This window comes from Sturnus vulgaris, chromosome W (assembly GCF_052056855.1).
Source record: "Sturnus vulgaris isolate bStuVul1 chromosome W, bStuVul1.hap1, whole genome shotgun sequence".
In the NCBI taxonomy this organism is placed as follows: domain Eukaryota; kingdom Metazoa; phylum Chordata; class Aves; order Passeriformes; family Sturnidae; genus Sturnus; species Sturnus vulgaris.
In genome coordinates, this window is record NC_142282.1 from 45,138,563 (window position 1) to 45,163,254 (window position 24,692).

Here is a 24,692-nt window from a genome sequence, read left to right on the forward strand (position 1 = left end):
CCAACCTACCATTCACTCCCAACTTCCTTGCCAGCATGGCAGTACAAAAGCAGAAAAGGCCTTGGCTCTGTGTAAGCACTGCTCAGCAATAGCAAAAACATCTCTATATTATCAACCCTGTGTTCAGCACAAATCCAAAACACAGCCCCATACCAGCCACTGGGAAGAAAATTAGCTCTAGCCCAGCCAAAACCATCACAATCAGAAATAGTGAGGCCAGCAGGACTAGGGCAGTGATCATCTCCCTGTACTTGGCACTGGTGAGGTTGCACCTTGAGTACTGCATGCAGTTCCAAGCCCCTCATGACAAGAAAGACACTGAGGTGCTGGAGTGCGTCCAGAAAATGGGCAACAAAGCTAGTGAAGGGTCTGGAACACAAACCTTATAAGGAGATGATGAGGGAGATGGGGGTGTTCAGTTTGGACAAAAGGAGGCTCAGACAAGAACTTATTGCTCTCTACAGCTACCTGGAAGGAGGTTGTAGTGAGGTGGGTATCAGTCTCTTGTACCATGTAACAAGTGATAGAACAAGAGGAAATGGCCTGAAGTTGCACTGGGGAGGTTTAGATTTGACATTAGGAAAAAATTATACATCAAAGGGGTTGTCAAGCATTGGAACATGCTATCAAAGAAAGTGGTTGAGTCAGCATCCCTGGCGGTATTTAAAAGATGTGTAGGCATGGTGCTTAGGGACATGGTTTAGTGGTGGACTTGACAGTGCTGGATTAACGGTTGGACTTGATCTTTGAGGTCTTTTCCAATATAAATGATTTTATGATTCTATGACTGTCCTTAAGAAGAGTATCCACAGCATATTCAAAAGAGGGGCTTGCTTGGAATAACCAACAATAGCACAAGTAAAACAACTACAGTAAATAGCAATATAGCAGGAGGATTTTTCCAGATTGTTGTGGTTGAGATAAAAGACAGTTTAATAGGTAAAGCAAAAGCTGTGCACACAAGCAAAGCAAAACAAGAAATTCATTCACTACTTCCCATTGATGGGCAGATGTTTAGCCATTTCCAGAAAAGCAGGGTTCCATCATATGTTAACAGTTACTTGGGAAGATAAATGTCATAACACTGAAAGTCCCCCATCCCCGTCCTCTCATCCTTCCCATATATTCTTGTCCACCTTAGCCTACTTACTGGCAGGGCAGTATGAGAAGTAGAACAGGCCTTGATGCTGAAAAAGCACTGTTCAGAAATAACTAAAACATCCTTATGTTGTCAACACTGTTCTGGTCACAAATCCAAAATAGCACCATATGAGCTGCTATGAAGAAAATTAACTCTATCCCAGCCAGAACCAGTACACATATCAGTCTGTACATACAGGATGGTCCAGTAATGGGGCTGAGTGAATGGCTCCTTGCTCATTATGGATCTTATCACTTCTAGAAATGAAAAATCACTTTTATGACAGACCAAAGGGGCAGTGCATGGATCCAATGACTGCCAACCTGTCAGCCTCAGTTCCATGCCCAGGAAGATCATGGAACAGAACCTCTGAGAAGCTATGCTAAGGCACCTGGAGGACAGGGAGGTGATTCAAGACAGCCAGCATGGCTTCATCAAGGGCAAGTCCTGTCTGATAAACTCAGTGGCCTTCTATGATGGAGTGACTACAGCAGTGGACAAGGGAATAGCTACAGATGTCATCTATCTGAAGTTCTGTAAGGCTATTGACACAGTGCCTCACACCATCCTTCTCTCGAAATTAGAGATACATAGATTTGATGGCCGAATTATTTGGTGGATGAGGAATTGGCTAGATGGTTGCATCCAGAAGGTAGTGGTGAACAAGTCAATCACAGAATCACAGAATCACACAGAATCACTAGGTTGGAAAAGAGCTTTTAAGATCATTGAGTCCAACTCATGCCCTAACACCTCAACTAAACCATGGCACTGAGTGCCATATTCAGTCTTTTTTTAAACACATCCAGGGATGGTGACTCCACCGCCTCCCAGGGCAGATGACTCCAGTACTTGATGACTCTTTCCATAAAAAACTTTTTTGCTAATATCCAACCTATATTTCCCTTGACACAGCTTAAGACTGTACCCTCTCATTCTGTCAATTACTGCTTGGAGAAAGAGACCAACTCCCACCTGACTACAACCACATTTCAGGAAGTTGTAGAGAGTGATAAGATCAGCGCTAAGTCTCCTTTTCTCCAGGCTAAACAACCCCAGCTCTCTCAGTCATTCCTTATAGGGCTTGTGTTCCAAGCCCCTCACCAGCCTTGTTGTCCTCCTCTGGATGCACTCAAGCTTCTCCACATCCTTCCTAAAATGAGAGGCCCAGAACTGGACACAGTACTCAAGGTGCGGCCTTGCCAGTGTCAAGTACAGGGGAAGAATGACCTCCCTGGTCCTACTGGCCACACTATTCCTGATACAGGCCAGGAAGCCATTGGCCTTCTTGGCCACCAGGGCACACTGCTGGCTTGTGTTCAGTCAGCTGTCGGCCAGTACCCCCAGGTCCCTTTCTGCCTGGGCACTGTCCTGCCAAACCATCCACAGCCTATAATGTTGCAGGGAGTTATTGTGGCCAAAATGCAGGACTTGGCAATTTGACTTATTAAATTTCATCTTATTGGACTCTGTCCATCCATCCAACTGTTCCAGGTCTCTCTGCAGAGCCATCCTACCTTCCGACAGATAGACACACACTCCCAGCTTAGTGTCATCTGCAAATTTACTAATGAAAGACTCAATACCCACATCCATGTTGTCAATAAAAATATTGAACAGAATTGGCCCTAGCACTGACCCCTGAGGAACACAACTGGTGACCGGCCACCAGCTGGATGCAGCACCGTTTACCACTGTGCTGGTTTCACCTGGGGACGGACAGACTCAGAGAGGTTTTTATCTATGAGAACTTCCTCTGTGAGTTGATGGGACCAATTGAAGGCTGGTTTGGTTATTGACAGCCTGAGGAACCAATTGGAGAAAGTTAGTTCGCTCTGTGAAAACAGATTTTGAAGGAGGTAACCCGGAAAAAAGCCCTTTTTCTCTTCCAGCAGCAGTGCAGGTAATAGGGCCTGTCTGGCCCCACTGCAGGCCTGCAGTCCTGGCAGTGGGGCAGGGCCGGGCCCCCCTGTCTGGGGAGCTGGCCTGGCCCGGCAGGGAGGAGGGGTGGTCATGAACAGTGAATGCTGTAGCTGAGCCCCAGGGAGGCTGAGTGAGGTCCCAGCTGTTCCCCCTCCTCCCCCTTTCCAGCACAGCCTGAGTTTCTTGAGATCCTGGCACAGCCTCAGCATTGTAGCCTTGCATTCCCTGTGTGAAATCTTAACTCTTTAGTGCTGGGATAAGACTTGCAGACCTCCAGCCTTCCTTTGAATATGTGAGAGAAAAAAAGAAATACTCCAAAGTCAGTAAAGCAAGAGCTAAGTTTCTTTAGATGGAAGGAGAATAAGGAAATGCTATGAAAATGACTGAAAATCCTTTTGTAAAGTTGTAGAGATTAACTGATATTGCACTGAAAATTCCCATAAATCGTGGAGAAAAGACTTTGGAGGTTAGACTGTTCCATGTGATAAATCATTTGACCAAAAGCACCTATGTTGAGAATCTTTTGCCCCCCCCCCCCCCCCCCCAAAAAAAAAAGGGGATCTTGGTTTTCTGAGGATGAAGCATAAACAGAGAGAAAGGAGATGAAGAGAACTTTTGCTTTGGAACAGTTCATTCTTAAAAGTAATACCCCATGAGTTTAACATGGCCCATAAGCACAGTTTTGGGAAAGCTGTGAAGATGGGAGGAACTTCACGACTTGCAAAGTTTTTCCGAGGCGGATGCAAATCGTAAAAATGAAGCCACGAGAGAACTGATTTTTCCCCTCCTTGTGGAGAAGTCCCTATAGCCAAACAAAAAGAAGCTCCTCTCTCTGAAGTGAACTGAATAAAATTATTTAAGTAGGGAAGTGACTAAAGTGTCTTTGTATGTTGTTAAGAAAGAATGGGAAGAAGGAGTGGTCTGAAAATCTTATTCTGAATTTACTGTCTTCTTTTTCTTTGTGTAGTTAACAAATTTCTTTTTATACCCTTTTAAGTTTTAGGCCTGCCTTGCTTTTGCTTCTGGTTCTGTCTCACAACAGAAAATAAGTATATTTAAATTGGCAAATCAAAACTATAACATTATTTGGAGGCAGGCTGTCAATAACCAAACCAGCCTTCAATTGGTCCCATCAACTCACAGAGGAAGTTCTCATAGAGAAAAACGTCTCTGAGTCTGTCCATCCCCAGGTAAAATCAGCACAACCACCACTCTCTGGGCCCGGCCCTCCAGCCAGTTCTTAACCCAGCAAAGAGTGCTCCTGTCCAAGACGTGGACTGCCAGCTTTTCCAGAAGTATGCTGTGGGACACCGTGTCAAAGGCCTTGCTGAAGTCCAAATAGACAACATCCATAGCCTTTCCCACATCCACCAGGTGGGTCCTCTGGTCATAAAAGGTGACCAGGTTGCTCAAACATGACCTGCCCCTCCTAAACCCATGCTGGCTAGGTCTGATACCCTGGCTATCCTGAAAGTGCTGCATGATGACACTCAGTATAAACTGTTCCATTACCTTACTAGGTACTGAGGTCAGGCTAACTGACCTATAATTACCAGGATCCTCCTTCCCACCCTTTTTGTGATTGGGCATCACATTGGCCAACTTCCAGTCATCTGGAACCTCACCCGTGAGCCAGGACTGTTGGTAAATGATGGAGAGCGGCTTCACAAGCTCCTCTGCCAGCTCCCTCATCACCCTGGGATGGATCCCATCTGGTCCCATAGATTTATGAACATCCAAGTGGCTCAGCAGTTCTCTGACTGCCTCCTGGATAACAGGGGGACCATTCTGCTCCCTGACACCATCTACCAACCCAATATCCAGATATAGACCAGTCACAACTGTGTCCCTCAGGGGCTGTATTGGGACCAGTGCTATTTAATATCTTCACTAATGACATAGACAAAGGGATGGAGTGCACCCTCAGCAAGTTTGCAGATGACACAAAGCTGAGTGATGAGGGACGGGATTCCATCCAGAGGGACCTGGACAAGCTCAAGAAGTGGGCCCATATAAACCTCATGAAGTTCAGCAAGGCCTAATGCAAGGGCCTGCACCTGGTTTGGAGCAAATGTAAGGCCCCAGAAACCCACTTGATGAGCCTCTTTAAAAGGGCTTGTGGTTTTTCATGCACTCTGAGTTAGATGGATGGAAAAAATACAGACAAGATATCCTCAAAAGGCCAGAACAACAAAAAAAAGTTAGTTGCAACCTCAGAAAATCAGAGAACTTTGGCAAAATGTTTAGAGCAGCATTCAATTAACATAAATGATTTTACAAAACATTAACTTGGTCCATTCAACTTTGCAAACTCCATGCCCATTGGATTTTAAGTTACTCAAAATTCTGAGAAGAAGGAATTAGAAGAAGAAGAAGAAGAAAGACAGACAGAAAGACAGAAAAAGATATAGAAAAGAACAAGTATAGCTTCCTCTGCTAGTTCCAGCACTGTTCAACTGATAGAAATCCCAAGAGGAGGTAGAGTCAAGACATATGCTTGCCTCATGTACTGGCTTAAGTACCTTTTGACTTTCCTGGGCCCTTCCCCCAGGTGGGACTTCTGGTCATCTGGCCACTCTGGGGCTAGATTGGAGCTCCGAGGGTTGGGGTGTGGAGCATTGCCTCCGGTGTGCCAGTGATTGGCAGACAATGCGGGGCTGGGATACAGGCCTCAGGGCGTGTGGGGTGTACAGGAAGTTGCATTCCCTCACCAAAGGCATGGCCAGACCTACCCTTTTCCTTCATACACATGCACCTGAAATGTTTTGAACCACCAATCCTTCCAGTCTCTCACAAGAACCTCCAGTATCAATACAGACTGGGGGATGAAGGGGCTGAGAGTAGCCCTGAGAAGAGGGACTTGACTACTGGTGGATGAAAAACTGTACGTGAGCCAGCAATGTGCACATATAGCCCAGAAAGTCAACTGTATCCTGGGTTGCTGTAGTGGTTTTGAGTTCTGACTCAAAAACTTGCAGTGTTCTGCTGCTGCTCATGGTCAAATTAAATACTATGAATTTTGTAAGATGCCTTTCTTTCTTTTTATAAACAGTCCATTGCATGATAATGTCTGAAGTATTTTTCCTTGTAGTATGTGTATATAGTATATATAGTATGTGTGATTCTATGATTTTCCATTGCAGCTGAAATAGGCTTTTGCTGAAAGCAATTTTGTGAGGTAGAGCTGGCTCATAAAATCAGAGCTAGAGATTGAACGAGATATTAAATGCTGCCTGGTCCCCACTGCTCCTGTCCTCTCCTCAGAGCCATACTGTCTTGCTTGGTTTGGCAAGGCTTCCTTCACACTGCATCTGATACAAGGTCAGATCCCCAGTAGAAACCTTCCCCTATATTCCTTGTTACTCCATCTCTATTTCTAGAACTAGATTATATTTCTTCAGCTGTACAAACAGGTAGTTAATGTGTTTGTAGGAAACAGTGTTCCCTTGGAGATTAGTTTAGCACTGGAAAAGGAAACCCAGAGAGGTGGTGAAATCTCCATTCTTGAAGGACTTTGCTAGACAAAGCAATGACTGACTTGGTCTCATGTTGCTAATAACTATACTTGAGTGAAAGGCTGGACTAGATGGGCTTCAGAGGTTAATTTCAGCTCATACTTCTGATATAATATTCTGCTGTCATTTCAGTGGTGTTTCAGTGGGATATGTGTGAGTACTTACAGATGTTTACATTTCAGTAGATTAAATATGTGACCATTGGTTGTTCAGTGGTACCTAAAGGTCTCAGCAATGCATAAGTATCCTTGCTACATAGTCACACTGTTTATGATTTCTTAGGTTATAAAAGTAACTGCTCTCATCTAACTGTGGTGTTTTACCAATGATAGACCTAACCCTTACTCTGAAGCTACCCATGTAGTCAAACTCTGCATTGTGTAGGGCCAGTAGTATTGTATGATAAGTCTGATTCTGGAAATAAACTGTAAATTCCTGCTCCTAATTTTATAATGAGCAATTTATGGTGAAATAAAGGGAAAATTCTCCAAATGTAAGTGTCCTAGTATCTTAGTGCAAAGAATGTAGGAGGTTTCCTCTTGGGAAGAGCTATTCAGCAACAGATCCACATATGATAAAATTTTCCTACTCAATTCCTAACAGACCATCTTACAACACAATTTCTCTCATGTCTAATGATAAGTAAAGGATCAGTTTTGCAGAAATACATACATATTTACAGTTAGAATTAGACTTAAGTACTTTGCTGAATCACAGAATGTTTGAAGTGGGAAGGGGCATCTTGAGATGGTCTAGTCCAATCTCCCTGTTTAAGCAAGGTCAACTAAAGCAGGTTGCCCAGGAATAATAATGACATTCATAACAGTAAGAAATTAATTCTCCTAATATTTATCCTGTAGACTTAAACTGAATATTTATCAGCTACCCCAAAATAAACTTACTGCACTTGTTCCTCATTGTAAATATCAGTGACAAGTTTAACAGAAAGTCTTTAAGCTCATACATTCAAATTGTTATATTTTCATTAAAAGTCCATTACTTTCTATTAGTATTCTATCAGTATTTAAGCTATAATATTTCATCTCTTTGCTTCTTTTGTTATGCCTCTGATTTCTTTTAAACTTTCTGATTCTATTAAACTACAAAAATCAAGAGGTTTTATTCATGTGAGCCTTTCAATAGAAACAAGAGGCTAATAGTTTTTCATAATAAAACATTTTAAATTCAGGTTTACAGTGATATCTTTTGGGACTGTTTTTAAAAAGTGCTTAGAGTTTAATATGTTTTTAACAAAATCCTGTCTACCTTCCTTATAACAACAGGGAAAGGGAAAAAGCCTGATAAATATTTTTATATACTTCTGAAGGAGGGGCTCAGTTTTGGAAAGACCACCAACCCGAAGGTAGCAATTACAGGGACAGAATGGAAGAACCAAATCCTACAGGATTTATTATTGCTAAGACACCAGAAGAAGATACAAGTATGCTCCTGTCTTTAGAGTATGTTAGGTACTTTATTTTCTCAAACCTTAATAGTTAGAGATACGATTGTCCATGGTGTGAGTGTAGTTTTTGACAATAAAAAACCCAAACAAAACCACAAAAAACAAAACTGTGTGAAAAAACCTGTGCGAATTTAGGACATGTACTCCTTCAGTTTTTCCCCTTCTCTGACTCCCCTCAAGTTTTAACTATGATATTGTTATTTGGTCTGTATATTAGAAAGTTATAAAAGGAATCTTCGAAATTGTTTTAACGATTGATCTAAGAGCTTATGTTTTATGCTCAGCTTTGTTAATATATCAGTTTTTTCTCCTTGTTGAATGAAATTCTTGCACCATTGAAATCAATGCAACTGATTACATGTCTTGGCTTGAAAGACAGTTGTCTGCCAAGGAAAGCAGGAACCTCCCTTGGAATAGAAAATGTGACGACCCTCTTCCTTCTAAATTATTATAACTTTGAAAATAAGGGGCTTTCAGGCAAAGATATGGGAAAAGGAATATCAGTTCTTTACTAGTATGTATATGCATAACAAGGTAAACAGACATTAACAACAGCAGCAACAACAAACAAAAACAGAAACACAACAACAGCCTTCTCTCAGCTGTCAAGCACTTTCCCCTTTGGTGTAGTTATGGTCGCAGCCAGCAGGGGCACTGTTGGATCCGGGTAGGCAGGGCATGTGTGATGATTCCCCTGTGGCTGCAGGGGGCGCTGTAGTGTGAGTTCAACTGCCTCTCTCCATGCAGGCAATGGCAGTCAAGCTGGCAGGAGAGAGAGAAGGGGCTTCCTTTACAAACCTCCTGGGGCAGTTGGTCTCAGTGTCTCCCTGGATGGTGAAATAAGCTGTAGCAAGAACCTCAGAGTGGCAGCTGGAACGACAGAGACAAGCACATCCCAGGGTGGCAAACAAAATGAAACAGAAAACTCCACAGCCTTAGCAGGAGCCGCAGGGTTTGGGCAGACATGGGATGTTAGGTTAGGATCCACCCAAGTGGACTGGTGGCAGGTTCTGTTTAACTAACTTGATCTCCTTCTATGACAAGATGACCCACTGTTGATGTCATTAACCTGAACTTTAGCAAAGCCTTTGACATCATTTCCCATAGCACTGTCTATGAGAAACTGGGTGGACAGGTATACTCTTTGCTGGGTAAAATCCTGGCTGGCTGGATGGGCCCAAAGACTTGTGGTGAATGGAGTTAAATCCAGTTGGCAGATGGTCACTAGCAGTGTTCCCCAGGGCTCTGCATTGGGGACAGTCCTGCTTAAGATCTTTATTAATGATCTAGGTGATGGGATTGAGTGCACCTTCAGTAAGTTTGCAGACGACACCAAGTTTGGGCAGGAGTGCTGATTTGCTGGACAGTAGGAAGGCTCTGCAGAGAGATCTGGACAGGCTGGATCAATGGGCTGAGGCCAACTGTATGAGGTTCAACAAGGCCAAGTGCTGGGTTTTGCACTTGGGCCATAACCCAATGCAATGCTATAGGCTTGAGGAAGAATGGCTGGAAAGCTGCCCGACAGAAAAGGATGTGGGGGATATTGGTTGACAGCCATATGAACATGAGCCAGTATATGCCCAGGTGGCCAAGAAGGCCAATGGAATCTTGGCTTGCATCAGAAATAATGTGGCCAGCAGGACTAGGGAACCGTTCATCCCTTTGTACTCAGCACTGGTGCAGCCACAACTCAAATCCTGAGTTCAGTTTTGGACTCCTCACTACAAGAAAGACATTGAGGTGCTGGAGCACATCCAAAGAAGAGTAACGAAGGTGATGAAGCATCTGGAACATAAGTCCTATGAGGAGAAGCTGAGCGTAATGAGTGTTTTTAGTCTGGAGAATAGAAGGCTCAGGGGAGACCTTATTGCTCTCTACAAGTGTTTGAAAGGAGGTTGTAACAGTATCAGTCTCTTGTCCTATGTAACAATTGACAGAACAAGCAGAAATGGCCCCAAGTTGCACCAGGGGAGGTTCAGGTTGGATATTAGGAAATAATTCTTCATGGAAAGGGTTATCAAGCATTCAAGCAGGTTGCCCAGGGAAGTGGTTGAGTCACCATCCCTTGAGGGTATTTAAAAGATGTGCAGATGTGGCACTTAGGGATATGGTTTAGTGGTGGACTTGGTAGTGTTAGGTTAATGGTTGGACTCGATAATCTTTTAGGCCTTTTCCAACTTAAACAATTCTATGGTTCTATGGCTCAGCAGCATCTGAATCTGCAAGATTCAGTTTGAATTTGTTCTCTAGAAGCCTGTGTGAGGAATTAAAGAATGCAATTGCATGTCTCAAAACACTATTCCCATAAGATAAGCCACCAAGACAGGAACTTGAGATAAGCATGGATGGCAAAAAGGAAGGCGCTAATTCCAAGATTAAACAAGAAGTGAAGGTTTGGAATTAGCACACTGGAAAAAATTCCACTGTGCAGACTGTGGGAAAGGAAACGACTGTTTACACTCATGCCAGTCCAAGTTGTGGGAACATCTGCGACCCCCCCCTTGGATACCCGGAACTTGGACTGTATAAAGGTGGTACCTCCAGTAGAATGACTCTGGGACCCCCACCACTGAAGACCAGGGTGAAGAACGCTGCAGGAATCCACATGGTGGTGGTATCTTTTGCTTAATTTCTTTCTCACGCTCTCTCTCCTCTTTCTCTCTTCCTATTTCTTTCTATCTCTCTACCTCACATTTACTGTTAAATAAAATCTGTACTATTGAATTTGGCATATGGTCTTATTTACACATTAATTTGGGCAGAGGCATCTCTCACTAATCTAGTTATAACAGCCTGTTTGATGGTGAAACTTGTCTTCAAGAGGCATCTCTTAAAAAAACTTCCATAGTAACTAATCAGGCCTGCATTAGAATCTTCAAATAATAAAGGAGTTAATTCCTGGTTCTGAACTCAATTTGTTCTGACACTGTATTAACTCCATCGTGTCAGCCTAACTGTTCTTCAGAATTGGATTGAACCACACAGAATTTTACAGTGTCAGGAAGCCCTTGAAAACAACTGTATGCTTCACTTATTTAAATTTCCACTATCATGCAAAATGCTTTGCAGGAGCAATTAAACAAAGCTTAAGTAAAGGCTAACTCAATGTTAGAAACAAATTTCCAATTTGTAATATTTTATGTCATAAGCCTTTGATTTGGGCAAATATTCTCAGATTATCAATGAGTAAATTCTAAATTTACTTGGAACTATTTTGATGCCGATCTCTTTCAAAAAATTAAGGATTTCTTGCATTTAAAGTTCAGGAAACTCATATAAAATAAATACGGTTCTTGAAACTTGGTTATTATGTCTTGTTCTACATTTATCTCAGTCTTGAACCACATGCATTTCAGTACTCATAAATTTGTTGGCTGATCCTAACTGCATAATCACTATTTACCACTACCTGTTACAGGTATCATGTCCATGACCTGTGTTCTAAAGAATAATCATGCTTGAGTCATAGAGTTTGCAAAAGGAAACTGCCTGCATATTTAATATACCACATACTTAGGAACTGTAAATTAATCAGTCAAATCTTACATTTTGCTAAGAAGATGGAAAACGTGAAAAGGATATGTTTATCAATGTCTTGGGGTGACTGTATGATGCCTATATCCCCAAGTCGTCTGTTCTGTTGGTGTTGAATAAACAGTTTTCCTAAACCAGGACAATCAACTAAAATGGAATTTCACTGATTGATTCTTAAAAAACACATTTTCACAACTGCATAAATGTATTTTTTTTTTTAAATTCCAGAATCGAATGGAAGAAAGCAAAGCACTCTTTAGAACAATCATCACATATCCATGGTTCCAGAATTCTTCAGTCATTCTGTTCTTAAATAAAAAAGATCTTTTAGAGGAGAAAATTATGTACTCCCATTTAGTTGATTATTTCCCAGAGTATGATGGTAAGTATATTGCCACCAGAGCTCATGCCCCATTTAAATTGCAATAATGACCAAATGTAATAGTGTTGCCCATATTTTGCTTGGAGGTTCTTAGGACAAAGATAATCACCCATTCTTCATTAAATCCATTTTCTTCTTTACAAATTGTATGAAGTACACTAAATGCTTAGTTTTGAGTTGAATGACTTACTGGTAATGTTTAAAAAAAATTATATGAAAAGGAAAAAATTATTTAAAATAAAAGTTTTTAATGCTTCAATTTTTTAAAGTCACTGAAGTCTTGTGGAACATTCTAGATTGCTAGGATTTCATCTTATACCTCCATTAATAGTGGACAAGATGGCAGTACCTTTCATGTGAAATTATTGATTCTAGATGAGTAGCATCATATTAGCAATTGATCTTATTCTGTTCTTGTTCATAAGTTGGGGTGAGGATTTGAACTGAAATATAAAGCTAAAATTATATAAAAATACATTTTTCATTCTACTCAGCATCTCATGTACTCTTTTTTTATTGGGATTGTGTTTTTTTGTTTAAGCCTGGAAATCTGAAGACAAGTGTCATAAATTATCTGTGGCTCTGTCTTGGTTTGAAAGACAGGTGTCTGCCAAGAAAGACAGGAGCCTCTTTTTAAAATGGAGAATGTAAACCCCCTCCCTCCAAATTATTATAATTTTGAAATTAAGGGGCTCTCAGGCAAAGATATGGGAATAGGAATAACAGTTCTTTACTAGGAAAATTAAAATAGAAATACAGTATTACAAAGAACAAACCCAAAAACACTGACAGAGTCAGAATACAACCTGACACCCTGTCAGTCAGGGTGTTGGTAGCAGTCCGATTAAATGGTGGCTGCAGTCCTCCTGGATGACAGATGTGGTTCAGTTGAAGCAGTGCTCCTGTAGAAGGGGGCAGTTTTCCTCCGAAGGTCCAGAGATGATGTGGAAAGGTCCGGTTTTCCTCTGGAATCCAGTGGAAAACAGGCTGCTTTGGTGTTCGAAATCTCAGTTTTTTTCTAGGTAGGAAAGGCTTGGCTCCTCCTCCTGGCTGGAGCATCTCCCAATGGGATGATGTAATTTTATCAGTCATGCAGTGGAATTCAATGGCCCATTAACAGTAGATATCTTCCTGGAGGAAGGATGGGTTGTGGTAAAGATAAGGATGACTGCCCCACCTGATTTTAACCGATGGCCCATTAGCAGAGAATATTTCCCACGGAGATAAGGGTCTGCCTGTTTTCAGCAGATGGTGATAGAATACATACTTTTGGTCACATCCTGTATTGCAACCTAAGACAGGCTCTCAGATAAACCACTATCACTTCTCCCACCCTTTTATTGTACCATTTCTCATTTATTTCCGTTATTTTAATTTTATGTTGCTTATATGAAATTTAATGTGCTTGTCCCAGAAAACATTACATGGAACAAACAGCTGTTTCCAAAGGAGCTGTATTTTGAGAAAGTTCTCCTGAGATGAAAACCTAGGTATTCAAAGGTAACTGAGTGGAGGCTTTGGTAACAGAGGAAAAAATCAAATTCATATAATAACATCTCTTTTGTCACACCAGTGAGTGAAAAGCAGATTCAAAAGATACAAAAGAAAATTAAATCTCTCATTTTCAAACTAGTTAGTGATAGAAGGAAAAAAATTCATGTTTTTCCTGTTTGAAAGGATGTGTTCACAGTGAACAGCCTGCAGGATCAGGCCATGCTTATTTATGAATCAGTGTAAGTTTAGTTTAATAGTGCTAAACAGAACAGAACAGATAATTGAATAGAATATATTCTTGTCTTTTCATGTTAGAAGTGTGACAGGTGCCTTAGATGACATCCTGCAGGTGCGAAGGCTATATGAGCCCTTTTGTTATGATCACTCAAGTGGAGGTACACCTGTGTTAAATGCTTGTCCAGGAAAACCAGACAAAATTCATGCATAAGAGTTGACGATGGAAAGGAGCTCTGAAGATCATCGAGTCCCACCCCTCTTCCTAAACAAGGTCATCTAGTGACTGCTTCACAGGTATATGTCCAGATGGCCTTTGAATATCTCCAAGGAGGGAGACTACAGCCTTTTTTGGCAACCTGTCCCAATGCTCAGTCACCCTCACAGTAAAAAAGGGGTTTCTGATGTTCAAATGGAAACTCCTGTGTTTCTTCTTGTTCTGTAACTGGGCACCATCAACAAGAGCCTGGCTTCATCTTCTTTGCACCCTCCCTTCAGGTATCTGTACACATTTATAAGAATTCCCTCTGAGCCTTCTTTTCTCTAGGTTAAACAGTCCCAGGTTTCTCAGCCTTTCATCCAGTCCTTTAACCCTTTTTGTGGCCTTTGGCTGGACTTTGTCCAATATGTCCTTGTGTTCTTGTACTGAGGAGCTAAGAACTGGACACAAAACTCCAGGTCTGGTCTCATCAGTCCTGATTAGAGGGGAAGGATCACATCCCTCAATCTACTGGCAACATTCCTCCTAATGGAGCTCAGGATACCATTTGCCTTCTTTGTGTCAAGGGCACATTGGTGGCTCATGTTCAACCTAGTATCCACCAGGACCCTCAGGTCCCTTTTCTGCCAAGCTACTTTCTAGTTGGGTGGCCCCCAGTATATATTAGTGCCTAGGTTTGTTACTGTTCAGGTGCAGGACTTGACACTCGTCCTTGTTGAATTTCATGAGGTTCCAGTCAGCCCATTTGTCCAGCCTGTTATGTATGGAGCCACTCCTCCCAGTTTTGTGTCACCAACAAACTCGCTGAGGGTATACTCTGCTCCCTTATCCAGATCATTAAAGAAGATGTTAAATAGGACTGGATCCAGTATTGGCCACTGGGGTACCCCACTAGTTACTGTCATCCAACTAGACTATCCACTGCTCTCCCCTCATCTACTAGGCCAGTCATTTCAACATAGAGGGTTGTCAGATTTTCAGTCAGTCAGCTCAGAGAAACCAAACCCTCTTCCTCTTCTCCTTTACCATGGGTAAGAGAAACAAAAAAGGTTATGGAGAAGTAGGGCCATAGCCAGTAAGCCAGACCTGAAAGTCTTTTAAGGGTGTAATTCTGCAGATCTTGCTGGATTTAACCCCTTAGAGAAGGTTATGGTTTAATTTGATTTCTTTTGGTGGAAAGATGGGGTGGATGACTGTTGTGGTTTACTCCCATCTGGCAACTTAGTATCACACAGCTGCTTACTCACTCCCCCCTGCCTAGGGAGAAGAATCAGAAAAACGGCAGAACCCATGGTTTGAGATAAAACCAATTTAATAATTGAAGTAAAGTAAAATATAGTAATAATACTAATGACAATAATATGACAATAATAATGACAATAATAACAATAATAATATTAATGAAAAGGACAGAAGAAAAACAACTGATGTACAATAAAAGCAATTAGCACACAATATAATTGCTCACCACCCACTGACTAACTCCCATCCCCAAGCAATGATTGGCTAACTTCCCACAGTTTACATACTGAGCATGATGTTTTATGGTGTGGAATATCCCTTTGACTACTTCAGGTCACTTGGCCCAGCTGTGCTCTCTCCCAGCTTCTTGTGCACTTCCTCACAGGCAGATCATGAGACACTAAAAGGGCCTTGACTCAGGATAAGCACTGCTCAGCAGCAACCAAAACATCAGTGTGTTATCAGCATTATTCTCATACTGAATCTAAATCACAGCACTATATCAGTGTAATGGTTTTACCTTGGCTGGATGTCAGGTGCCCACCAAGCCGCTCTATCATTCCCCTTCCCAGTGGGACAGGGCACAGAAAATAAGATGGAAAACAACTAGTAAGTTGACATAAAGCAGTTTACTAAAGAAAAAAAAAAAACAAAAACCAAAAAAACAAAAAAGAAAAGTGAAAGTTTGAGTGCACATAAGCAAAGGGAAAAGTTAATCTCTACTTCCCATCAGTGAGCGATGTTCAGCCACTTCCCAGGAAGCAGGGCTTCAGCACGTGTAGCAGTTGCTCCAGAAGGCAAAATTGTAGAATAATGAATACTCCCCATTCCTCCTCCCTCCCTTAGCTTTTATATCTGAGCTGACATCATATGATATGGAATATCCCTTTGGTTAATTTGGGTCAGCTGGCCTGGTTGTGTCCCCTCACAGGATCTTGCCCACTCATAGCCCCTTTATGAGGGTAAGGAATGTCAGAGGGACAGTGCTGTTCAGCAGTAGCCAAAACACTGGTATGTTATTAACACCCTTCCAGCTACCAATGCAAAGCAAAACACCATGAGGGCTGCTAAGGAAAAATGAACTCTCTCTCAGTCAGACACAATACAACCAGTTACTAAGAAGAAAATTAATTCCATCCCAGCCAAAACCAAGACAGTTGCAAAGTCTTTGGCTTGCACAGGTCACTGTGTGTCCCTCTCTGCTGTTCCAACATCCTGTTTGGAGATGTTAAAAATGGACACATATGGAGAACTCATCAGAATTAGGTATTTTTCAGCTGGATCACTTTTCCCATGTGGGTAGTGATACCTTTAAGTTTTCTCTTCTGTTCTGCTTGGATGTGCTTTTCCGTTGTGCTTGGGTGATGAAGACAAAACAGTCCGATTCCACCTAGGGACTCAAGGACAGTGTCTTTAAACTTCAAGCCCTAAGCATAAACAACGTGAAAAGAGGAGGGTGGACACACAAGCAAGCAAGGAGGATGAAACTTCCCTATTTGAGACTATTAATTGGACAGTTGACTCCTGCATGCAAATGGGCTGAAACCTATAAAGGTGTGAGAACTCGTGACCAAGCGCTCGTTTCCTTCCATCTTGGAGCCATCTGGGCAGGGGCCACGACTGTGGCACTTGTATTGCTGGGGTGTGGCTTTTGTAGGCCTTTCATGGGCCTCACAATAAATATGCCTTTTATTCCCTTCAACTCTGTGTGTAGCCTCTGTTCCAACTCCTCAAGGCATCAGTAGTAAAATGGAGAAAGTAGCATAGGGATGAGAAATGATAACCAGGATGGCAAACTGGACTGATTAAACTAAGCAGTTGTACTGCACAGTATGTCATAACAACATTGGATGAGAAACTGAGATGTGCTCAAGGTTCAGAGTATCACAAGAGGATATGCTTTCACAGATCATACTAAAAGACCAACTCAAAGACCAGAATGAAGTGCTGGGAGTGAGGAAAAAGACAAAAAGTGGCCATGTTTGGGAAGGAAAGAATTAAAAAATATCTATCTGTGGGAGCACACTCTCCTCCTGAGTCTTCAAAGAAAATAAATGCTGGCAATTACAAGTTAATGTAGCCAAGCTAAGTTGTATTGCTTTTTATACAGGACCTGACTATCATATAGAGAAACCCTTTTAAGACTGCTAAAAAGGGAGCTATGGACAAGAAACATACTGATTTGTATTATAATTATTTTCCAAGATTATTTAGATTGCAACCATTTAGCATGGTAAATCTAACATTGGTTCATTCCCTTTTTCTGAATACCTGAGATGGCAAACTTTCTTTTTAATCTCAGTTTTCTGTACTTGAATTCCAGTCATAAAAAAAATTGAATTACATTATAATAACCAGACGTGTTATTAGGCAAGCAAAATTTGGATAAGAGCTTTAAATAGTGCAGCAGATTTTTAAAGAGGAACAAACCTGCCTGTGCCTACCCACTGTAAAACTGTTTAACAAAATTCTAGGAAGTTGATTAAAACAATAAATGCCTTATTATGAAGAATTGTTGTCTTTGAAAGTGTTGGAGTCTTTACAAATATTTAAACTCCTTAAGAGAAAAAAAATAATAGGGAAATTAATTTTGCTACTGTTTCTATAGAATGTGATGAAGCTAAAGTCTAAAATCTGTTGTATTTAGAAATTTTAAAAATACTGAAGTCCTCCTTGTCCTAGTTCAGAGAAATTATGATGTTTACATGTCCTTCTCTACATCTCCGAAAATGTGTAAGTCTGTGTATGTGTCTATATATATACAGACATATTCATGTGCATACAAGATATTGTAGAATCATGTTCTCCTTCCACAAGGCTTTGCAACCAATAGAGATCAGAAAGTATTTTATCTTTTGTGGTTCTGTTGTTACCTAATTTGTGCATTTATCCAAATTAGAAATGCTTAAATTTGTATTTAAATATTAAAAATAAGTTTTATTGTGCAATCACTGAAAGTTATGTGGGCACATACTAACTTCCTAAGTACAAATTTCATAACCATTGAAGGACAGAACTATATAACATCTGAGCGTTGGTATTTATATTGTCATATAACAAGACCAGAACTAATGAGGAGATAGGAGGAAGAGGCACAGCAAACATATATGTTCTGTAGAAATCCACACTGCAGAAACAGTAGGACAATGGAATAATGGCCTATGAAAATTGCACTGGAACAGTATATGTATATACAGTATAGGAAAAAATAACTTGTGGCTAATGTTCCTACTTCTGTGCTTCTCTTTTGACTGTGAACATGAACCAATTCTCACTCCTATAGATTGGAAGTCATTATTTTGCCTTCTGCCTTATGCAAAGCAGAATATGCAGTTTGGTTACATAGACTTCATGTTCTGAGAATTACAGACTGTTTAAATTTAATATTATTTTTATATATAATTTAGAAAATGTATTTGTTTAGAACATTAAGTTTTGCAATTGAACACCTTCAGCTAGCAAGCATATATATTTTACTATCACAAAATGTGGTGGTTTGAAATTGGAATTGGTGCCCTGTGGGGACAGTGTCAGACCAGTTTAAGATGTAACTTGATTGTGCTACATTTTAAAAGAATGTACTTAAGTATAATTTAAATATAGTAGACTGAAAATGGGCCAGATCTATTAATTTTAAATATATTTATGAGTATGAAGCAACTAATTCCTCTATTGTTCATTTTGTGGGGTCATCAAGTTCATCTCTCCATTTTTAACACCTTATGGAAGAAAGAGGATAGCACAAAAAGAACAGCTCTTCTATTATTAACTTCTGGAATTTCCTTAAATTTTTATTTTTTAATGGTCCCTACTGGGAAAAAATAGTATATGGTAGTATTTGTTAGTAAAATTTTCCCTCTCTTATACAAGGATAACTGACTGAGTCTTTCTTCTGTTTTCTGCTCTTGAGGTGCCCCTCCTAAATAAGCTCAAATACTGAATTGACTTTAGGAGAAACTGACTTTTTCTTCTTAATTATCAGGACCACAACGGGATGCACAAGCAGCACGAGAGTTCATCTTGAAGATGTTTGTAGACCTGAATCCAGACAGTGACAAAATTATCTACTCCCACTTCACTTGTGCTACAGACACAGAGAATATACGCTTTGTCTTTGCTGCTGTCAAGGACACGATTCTACAGTTAAACCTGAAGGAATACAACCTGGTCTAACTGTGCCTAAGAGGCCCTCCAAGACCACCTTTGTGTGACTGAAGATGCACAAGAGGGACTGGATTATCTGTGAAAACAAGTTGCATAATACTAATTTATTGATGGCCTGCACTCTGCAAATGTTCACAGAGTTTTTTAGTTAATATTATGATTTTATTTAAACTATATGGAGGAAAACCAAAAGATGCTGAAGTACATTGACAGTATATTTCCTTATTTTTTAGGCAAAATCTTGTGACTCAGTAGTTTCTAAATTCTCAGTCACACACTCACAAACGATAACAGGTTTTTGCTATTGAAGCAAAATCAAGCTGGTTTCCTCTTTCCTTGACCCTTTCTCTTCCTTCTTCCTCCCCCCCCTATGTTTTAAAAGTTCAATGGCCATTTTACCACTTGCATTCCTTGATAATATATTTTCTATTGAGTGATTTGGTCAAGAAAATTACTATCATCAGAACTGATCAGTCGTTCAAATTTTACAGAATGTGCTTTCTCTGAAGGATCAAAAGTATTGATAGTATGATTTTCTTAATTCTTAAAATTAGTGTTCTCATTGTCTTCACTTCTGAGACTAGAATATTGGGAATTGCAAAATAGAAATAATTGTGTATAGATTTAGAATTTAAACATACTTTCACAGTTCAGAAAGATTCATAGAAGACAGTAATGAAATAGACCAACTTCAGATATTCATAGAATATCATAGAATCTCTTTTTAATTGCCATGTGCCATCATTTTCTCTTTTCTTTATTCACTCATGACAAGTAGAAATGTCATGGACACTACCTTTTCCCCAGTGGCTACAGCCTGAAAGAGGGATAGGGATTTATTTTTCAGTTGTGTGCATTTTTCTTAAGTTAGAGCTTTTTAAAAGTGTTTTTCCACAGTAAAAAAATTTTTTTGGTTGTATAAAATCTTGCCAAATATGGCTTTTTATGAAACCAATACTTTTGAAACATAAGATAGTGATTGAAATGCCAAACTAATGGGTTGTGAATTGACCTGATTGAGTCAACTGACAAATGATAAACATGGTTTTAACTCATATGTTCCTGTTTTTATTAAGTGTTCCATTTTCTAATGCCAAAAACAACAGTCTGAGTGAATATGCTACTCAGTAAACGTGTATAGAAGACAGTTTAATTCTCTCCTTATGACAGAGATGGCATGAGATTGAATACAATGTTTTCTCTGATAATATCAAGCACCTTTGTACAGCATGAAATTATTGATCAATGATCACATTCAGAAACCTTTCTTGATAAGGTTGCCTCAACCTATTCACAGATGTTTTATAGGTTTCATGCAGAATAGTCTCTCTTGATGTTCATTAGAAAGATGTCATAATGCAAATCACTCTTGAAATTTAAACATGCAAATTTTTAGTAACAAAAACCCATCAATGAGCAGCTTGGGTTGAAAGGTATTTTTTGACCAGGTACATGATTGCTAGCAAGCTACAAAGAACTCTGAGGTCAGACATGATTGACTTACTTATATTGCCAAGTAGCAATAAGGTGCACTTAGCACAGAAGTTGCTGCCTCTCAACAGCAAAGGAAAGGTGGAAAAACAATCTCTTATTACTTGAGTAATAAAGTTAACAATAAATACTACTGAGATGTTTTTCATCCTTAATACTCCCCACTCTAAATCAACATTAAGAATAGTTGCTAGTTTTTGTTTCCTCATAAAACACCTTACATTTGGAAACTGATTGTAGGTATAGTGCAATTACGAATGCTATAATCATTGTACATACATATATATGCCAGCATCCATATTGGCTTTATATTAATTAAATTTTGGCAAATTGAATGTGCTGTATTGATATGTATCTATGTAATTGTGTAATATGTCTTATAGCTGATTCACATTTTAAATAATGTTATTTTATTTACTTTTTTAAGAGAAGAATGTAAATTTTTTTCAGTTTATTCCTGACTAGGTATTTGTTGTTTTTATTTAAAAAGCAACAGAAAAGCTTATCATAGTACAGAATTGTACTAGCGTTGTGTTATATAGAAACATTTGAACATTCTGAGTAAAAGTAAATTGGAGACACACAGAGGACATTCATAATCAAAACAATGCTTAAATCTTGTCTGGGCTTTATACAGATGTAGAAGCTGTTTTTGTTAGAAGAATTTATGCCATTATATCTAGGATTAGAATATAAGCTCTTAAATATCAATTTGTATTTGGCAGATTCAACTTCAGTTAATTTTACCTTTCTAATAACCTTTTTTAGAAAAGTGAAATTAGAGACATTTCAAACCATTGAACATAAGTACTAATGGATATATGCTATTTCCCTAAAAATATAATAAAATAAAACCATCAGATCAGTTAAACATTAATTCAGAAATTACAGAAACCTTAGATCTAACAAAAAAGTTGCTAATGTTAAAAATTTTAAGGAGTTAAAAAATTTATTTAATAAAGTTAAAGCACATAGTTGAACGCTATAAAAAGTGACACTGACATTCTAAATGTATCATCAGAACAGCTGTTCTTGTTATATATATAATTATAACATTGGCCCTGATCTTAGTTATAAACATAACAAATCTTCTGTTTTAACCATTGACTCTGGAGTGTGTGATAATGTCCCTTCTTTCAGCCTGTGAATACATTGGTCACCTCGGATTTAGTGATATAAATAGAACTGTAGGGGGGAAAAAAAAGCAAAAAAAAAGCCAGTGTTGTCTAATCAAAGTTTGGGTTTGTTTTATTATGGGATATTGGGAGGGTGTATGGGGTTTTTAAGTTTTAATGTAAAAAACTTTTGTATAAAAACAAACCCAAAAGTTATTCACACTTTATAGATATATTACAATTGAAAAATTCAAATGTGTGTGCCACTGGGCTACTTCTCGTATATTTTAATTGAGTTGAACCTGTGACAATGTTTAGATCATTTAAACATTCTGAAAAAGTATAGTCAGCATGCTAATGCAAGCCTTACATGATTCATCTAACACAGCATTGCAGTGTGACAGTGTTTACAAAAACATTTCATTTTTAAATGACAGATGTTCTCATTTGCAATATATCCCATTGCTGTTGCTGTTTTAATTGGTGATTTCCACTATGCATTATAGTGCTTGAGTCTAGAAGTATGTGCCTCTAACATGAAGCTGAAGGCAAAAATAAGGCAGGAACCCTTTTAATTTTGCATAATTACATTGTTTCATTGAATGTCATAAATGGGAAAGGAGAGAAGGAAAACATAGGGAAATTATTCTAGGTGTACAAGAAAGCTGTAAATATGTTTTACAAAAACCGTAAACTTACTTTTTCACTAATTAGCTGCCACTTTGTTTACATATATAGGATGATGAAGCTACAAGGGCAGTTTACTTTTATAATTCAGACTTGATTTTCAAGGTAACCTGTAATTTTAAATCATACTGCCACATGATTGTGAAGCATGTTTTAAAGTTTGAAAGTGGAGAAGAGGCTTTATGCTGGTTATCAATCAGAACTGCCTGCATGATTTGTAAAAACTTTAAAAGGTGATAAAAGGGCTGCATATGACGATATTGCTAGACTCTGAGCTTTTGGTTATGAGATGCAAGACTTTCAGATTGCTCAACTTAATGGCCCTTCCCTTGTAATGCATTCTGCACAAAATAATGAAATAATAGGAGAAAACAGAGACATGTTAACCCATATGGAAAAGAAAAATAATGCCCAAATAATTTATGTGCTTCTGATATTGAAGGTCTGCGTATGATTATCCTGCATTACATTAGCAATCTAATGAAGTATGCATAGTATATTAACAAGGCCTACAAATTACCTACCTCTAGTCAAGAAATCAATAAATTAAATATGTTTTGGAGAGTGTCACAAGTAAGGAAATTAAAATGGGTTGTTGTAGATAATTAATAGTTGAGACATTCACACTTTTGCAGATAAAGTCCCTCTTAGGACATAAACAACTAAGGTTGCATGACCCTGTCCAATTTGCTAGTTTAGTAGAGATCATGAAAAACAATGTCTTTTGGTTTGAAAAGAACCACTGATAGTTCCTCTTTTTTGTTGTTGGTTTTGCTTTTATTTACCATTTTATTTGTCAGTCAAAACAAACATTTCCATGTAATCAGTAATCCATTGAGGGTCATTGTTTATCTAGTTACAGGGATTTTACTGTAACTTCCACTCAAGCGTTTTTACAGTAGCTATGTTGTAGGAAAAAAAGGAAACGAAGAATCATTTGGGCAAAGTTGATGTTGAAGGTAGTGTCAAAAATGCAAGGCAATTCAACCAGATCAATCTTACTCTTGGTAATAAGATTGCTGTTTTTGTGGTGTTGGGGGTTTTTCTATCAAAAGATGGTCTAAGATGAAGTCTTGCTGGATTTCTTATTTATCATGCTGCAGAAAATACTTTTTTGTTTTTTTGCCAATATATTGGAAGGGATGTTAGATGCATTTTTAAAATTTGCCGTGTTTAACAAAATAAAGATAATATTTGTTATTCTAAAGTGTCATTTAAATGCATGTATTGTGTATTGTTTGGGGAACAAAAATAGGATGTGGTTTTCTGTTTTTCTGTTTAAAAAACTAATGCATAAATGCTGCTCCTCAACAATAGTGTTGGTTAAAAATACAGTACTTTTCACCATAGCTTTGTACTATAGTATCTTCTTCGTTCCTTGACATTTAGCTTTTCTGAAATATATTTGAGCTTGTTCTCCCAAAATATTTCTTATGACAAATATTTGTCTTGGGAATGGTTTTTATCCCATATCCATTTTTTTGGGGGTTTTGTGTCCAGAAATGGTCACTCCCCCTCCCCAGCTATGAGAGTATCACAATGGGTGAGAGCCAGCACAGGATCCTCTAAGAGTTGGGGGCAAGGGATTGCTTCCTTCTGGTGGGGCGATTCGTCTCAGTGACCACAATGCACAGTGCCTCTCACTAGAGATACTGTTTCTTTGTGGTTTTTGCCCGTTTTTCTTCTCCTTCGGCACTGTGACTAGGCTTACCAGCTTACTTCTTTGTTCCTCTGCTTGCTAAGGAGCCCAGAGCCAGTGTGTACTGTGCCGGGAGCCTGCCAGGGGCACCCCTCTGTGCGGCCCAACCCCGGGACCAGCCATCACTGGTGAGCTATCCAGGAGAGACAATCCCCACCCAGCCCTGCTGGTTTTTGCTGCTGTTTCGGGGCTTCTTGCTACATTTTAACTGGACACCTGGCCACCCCTCAGCTTCCGGCACGGCCCTGGAGCTTGTGCTACACTTTGTCATCCTGGATGTGCCCGCCTCTGCCATTCCAGTTTGCTGCTTCTGAGGTTCCTGCTACAGTCCATTTCGCCATCCAGAGGGGCACTGGGATTGACTGCCCATATGAGTTTGAACAGGA

At 39.5% G+C, this 24,692-nt stretch overlaps 1 protein-coding gene across 3 annotated transcripts in view; it reads left to right on the forward strand.

Moving 5' to 3' along the window:
* The window catches only part of LOC148220230 (guanine nucleotide-binding protein G(q) subunit alpha), a 250,727-nt gene extending 226,913 nt beyond the window's left edge, over positions 1–23,814 (forward strand). For all 3 annotated transcript variants that reach the window (XM_088155628.1, XM_088155629.1, XM_088155630.1), the window contains exons 6-7: positions 11,807–11,960; positions 19,133–23,814. In XM_088155628.1, the coding sequence (XP_088011754.1) occupies positions 11,807–11,960; positions 19,133–19,323 (345 nt within the window). In that variant the 3' untranslated portion in view covers positions 19,324–23,814. The remainder of the gene's footprint in view (positions 1–11,806; positions 11,961–19,132) is intronic.
* Positions 23,815–24,692: the final 878 nt, after the last annotated feature.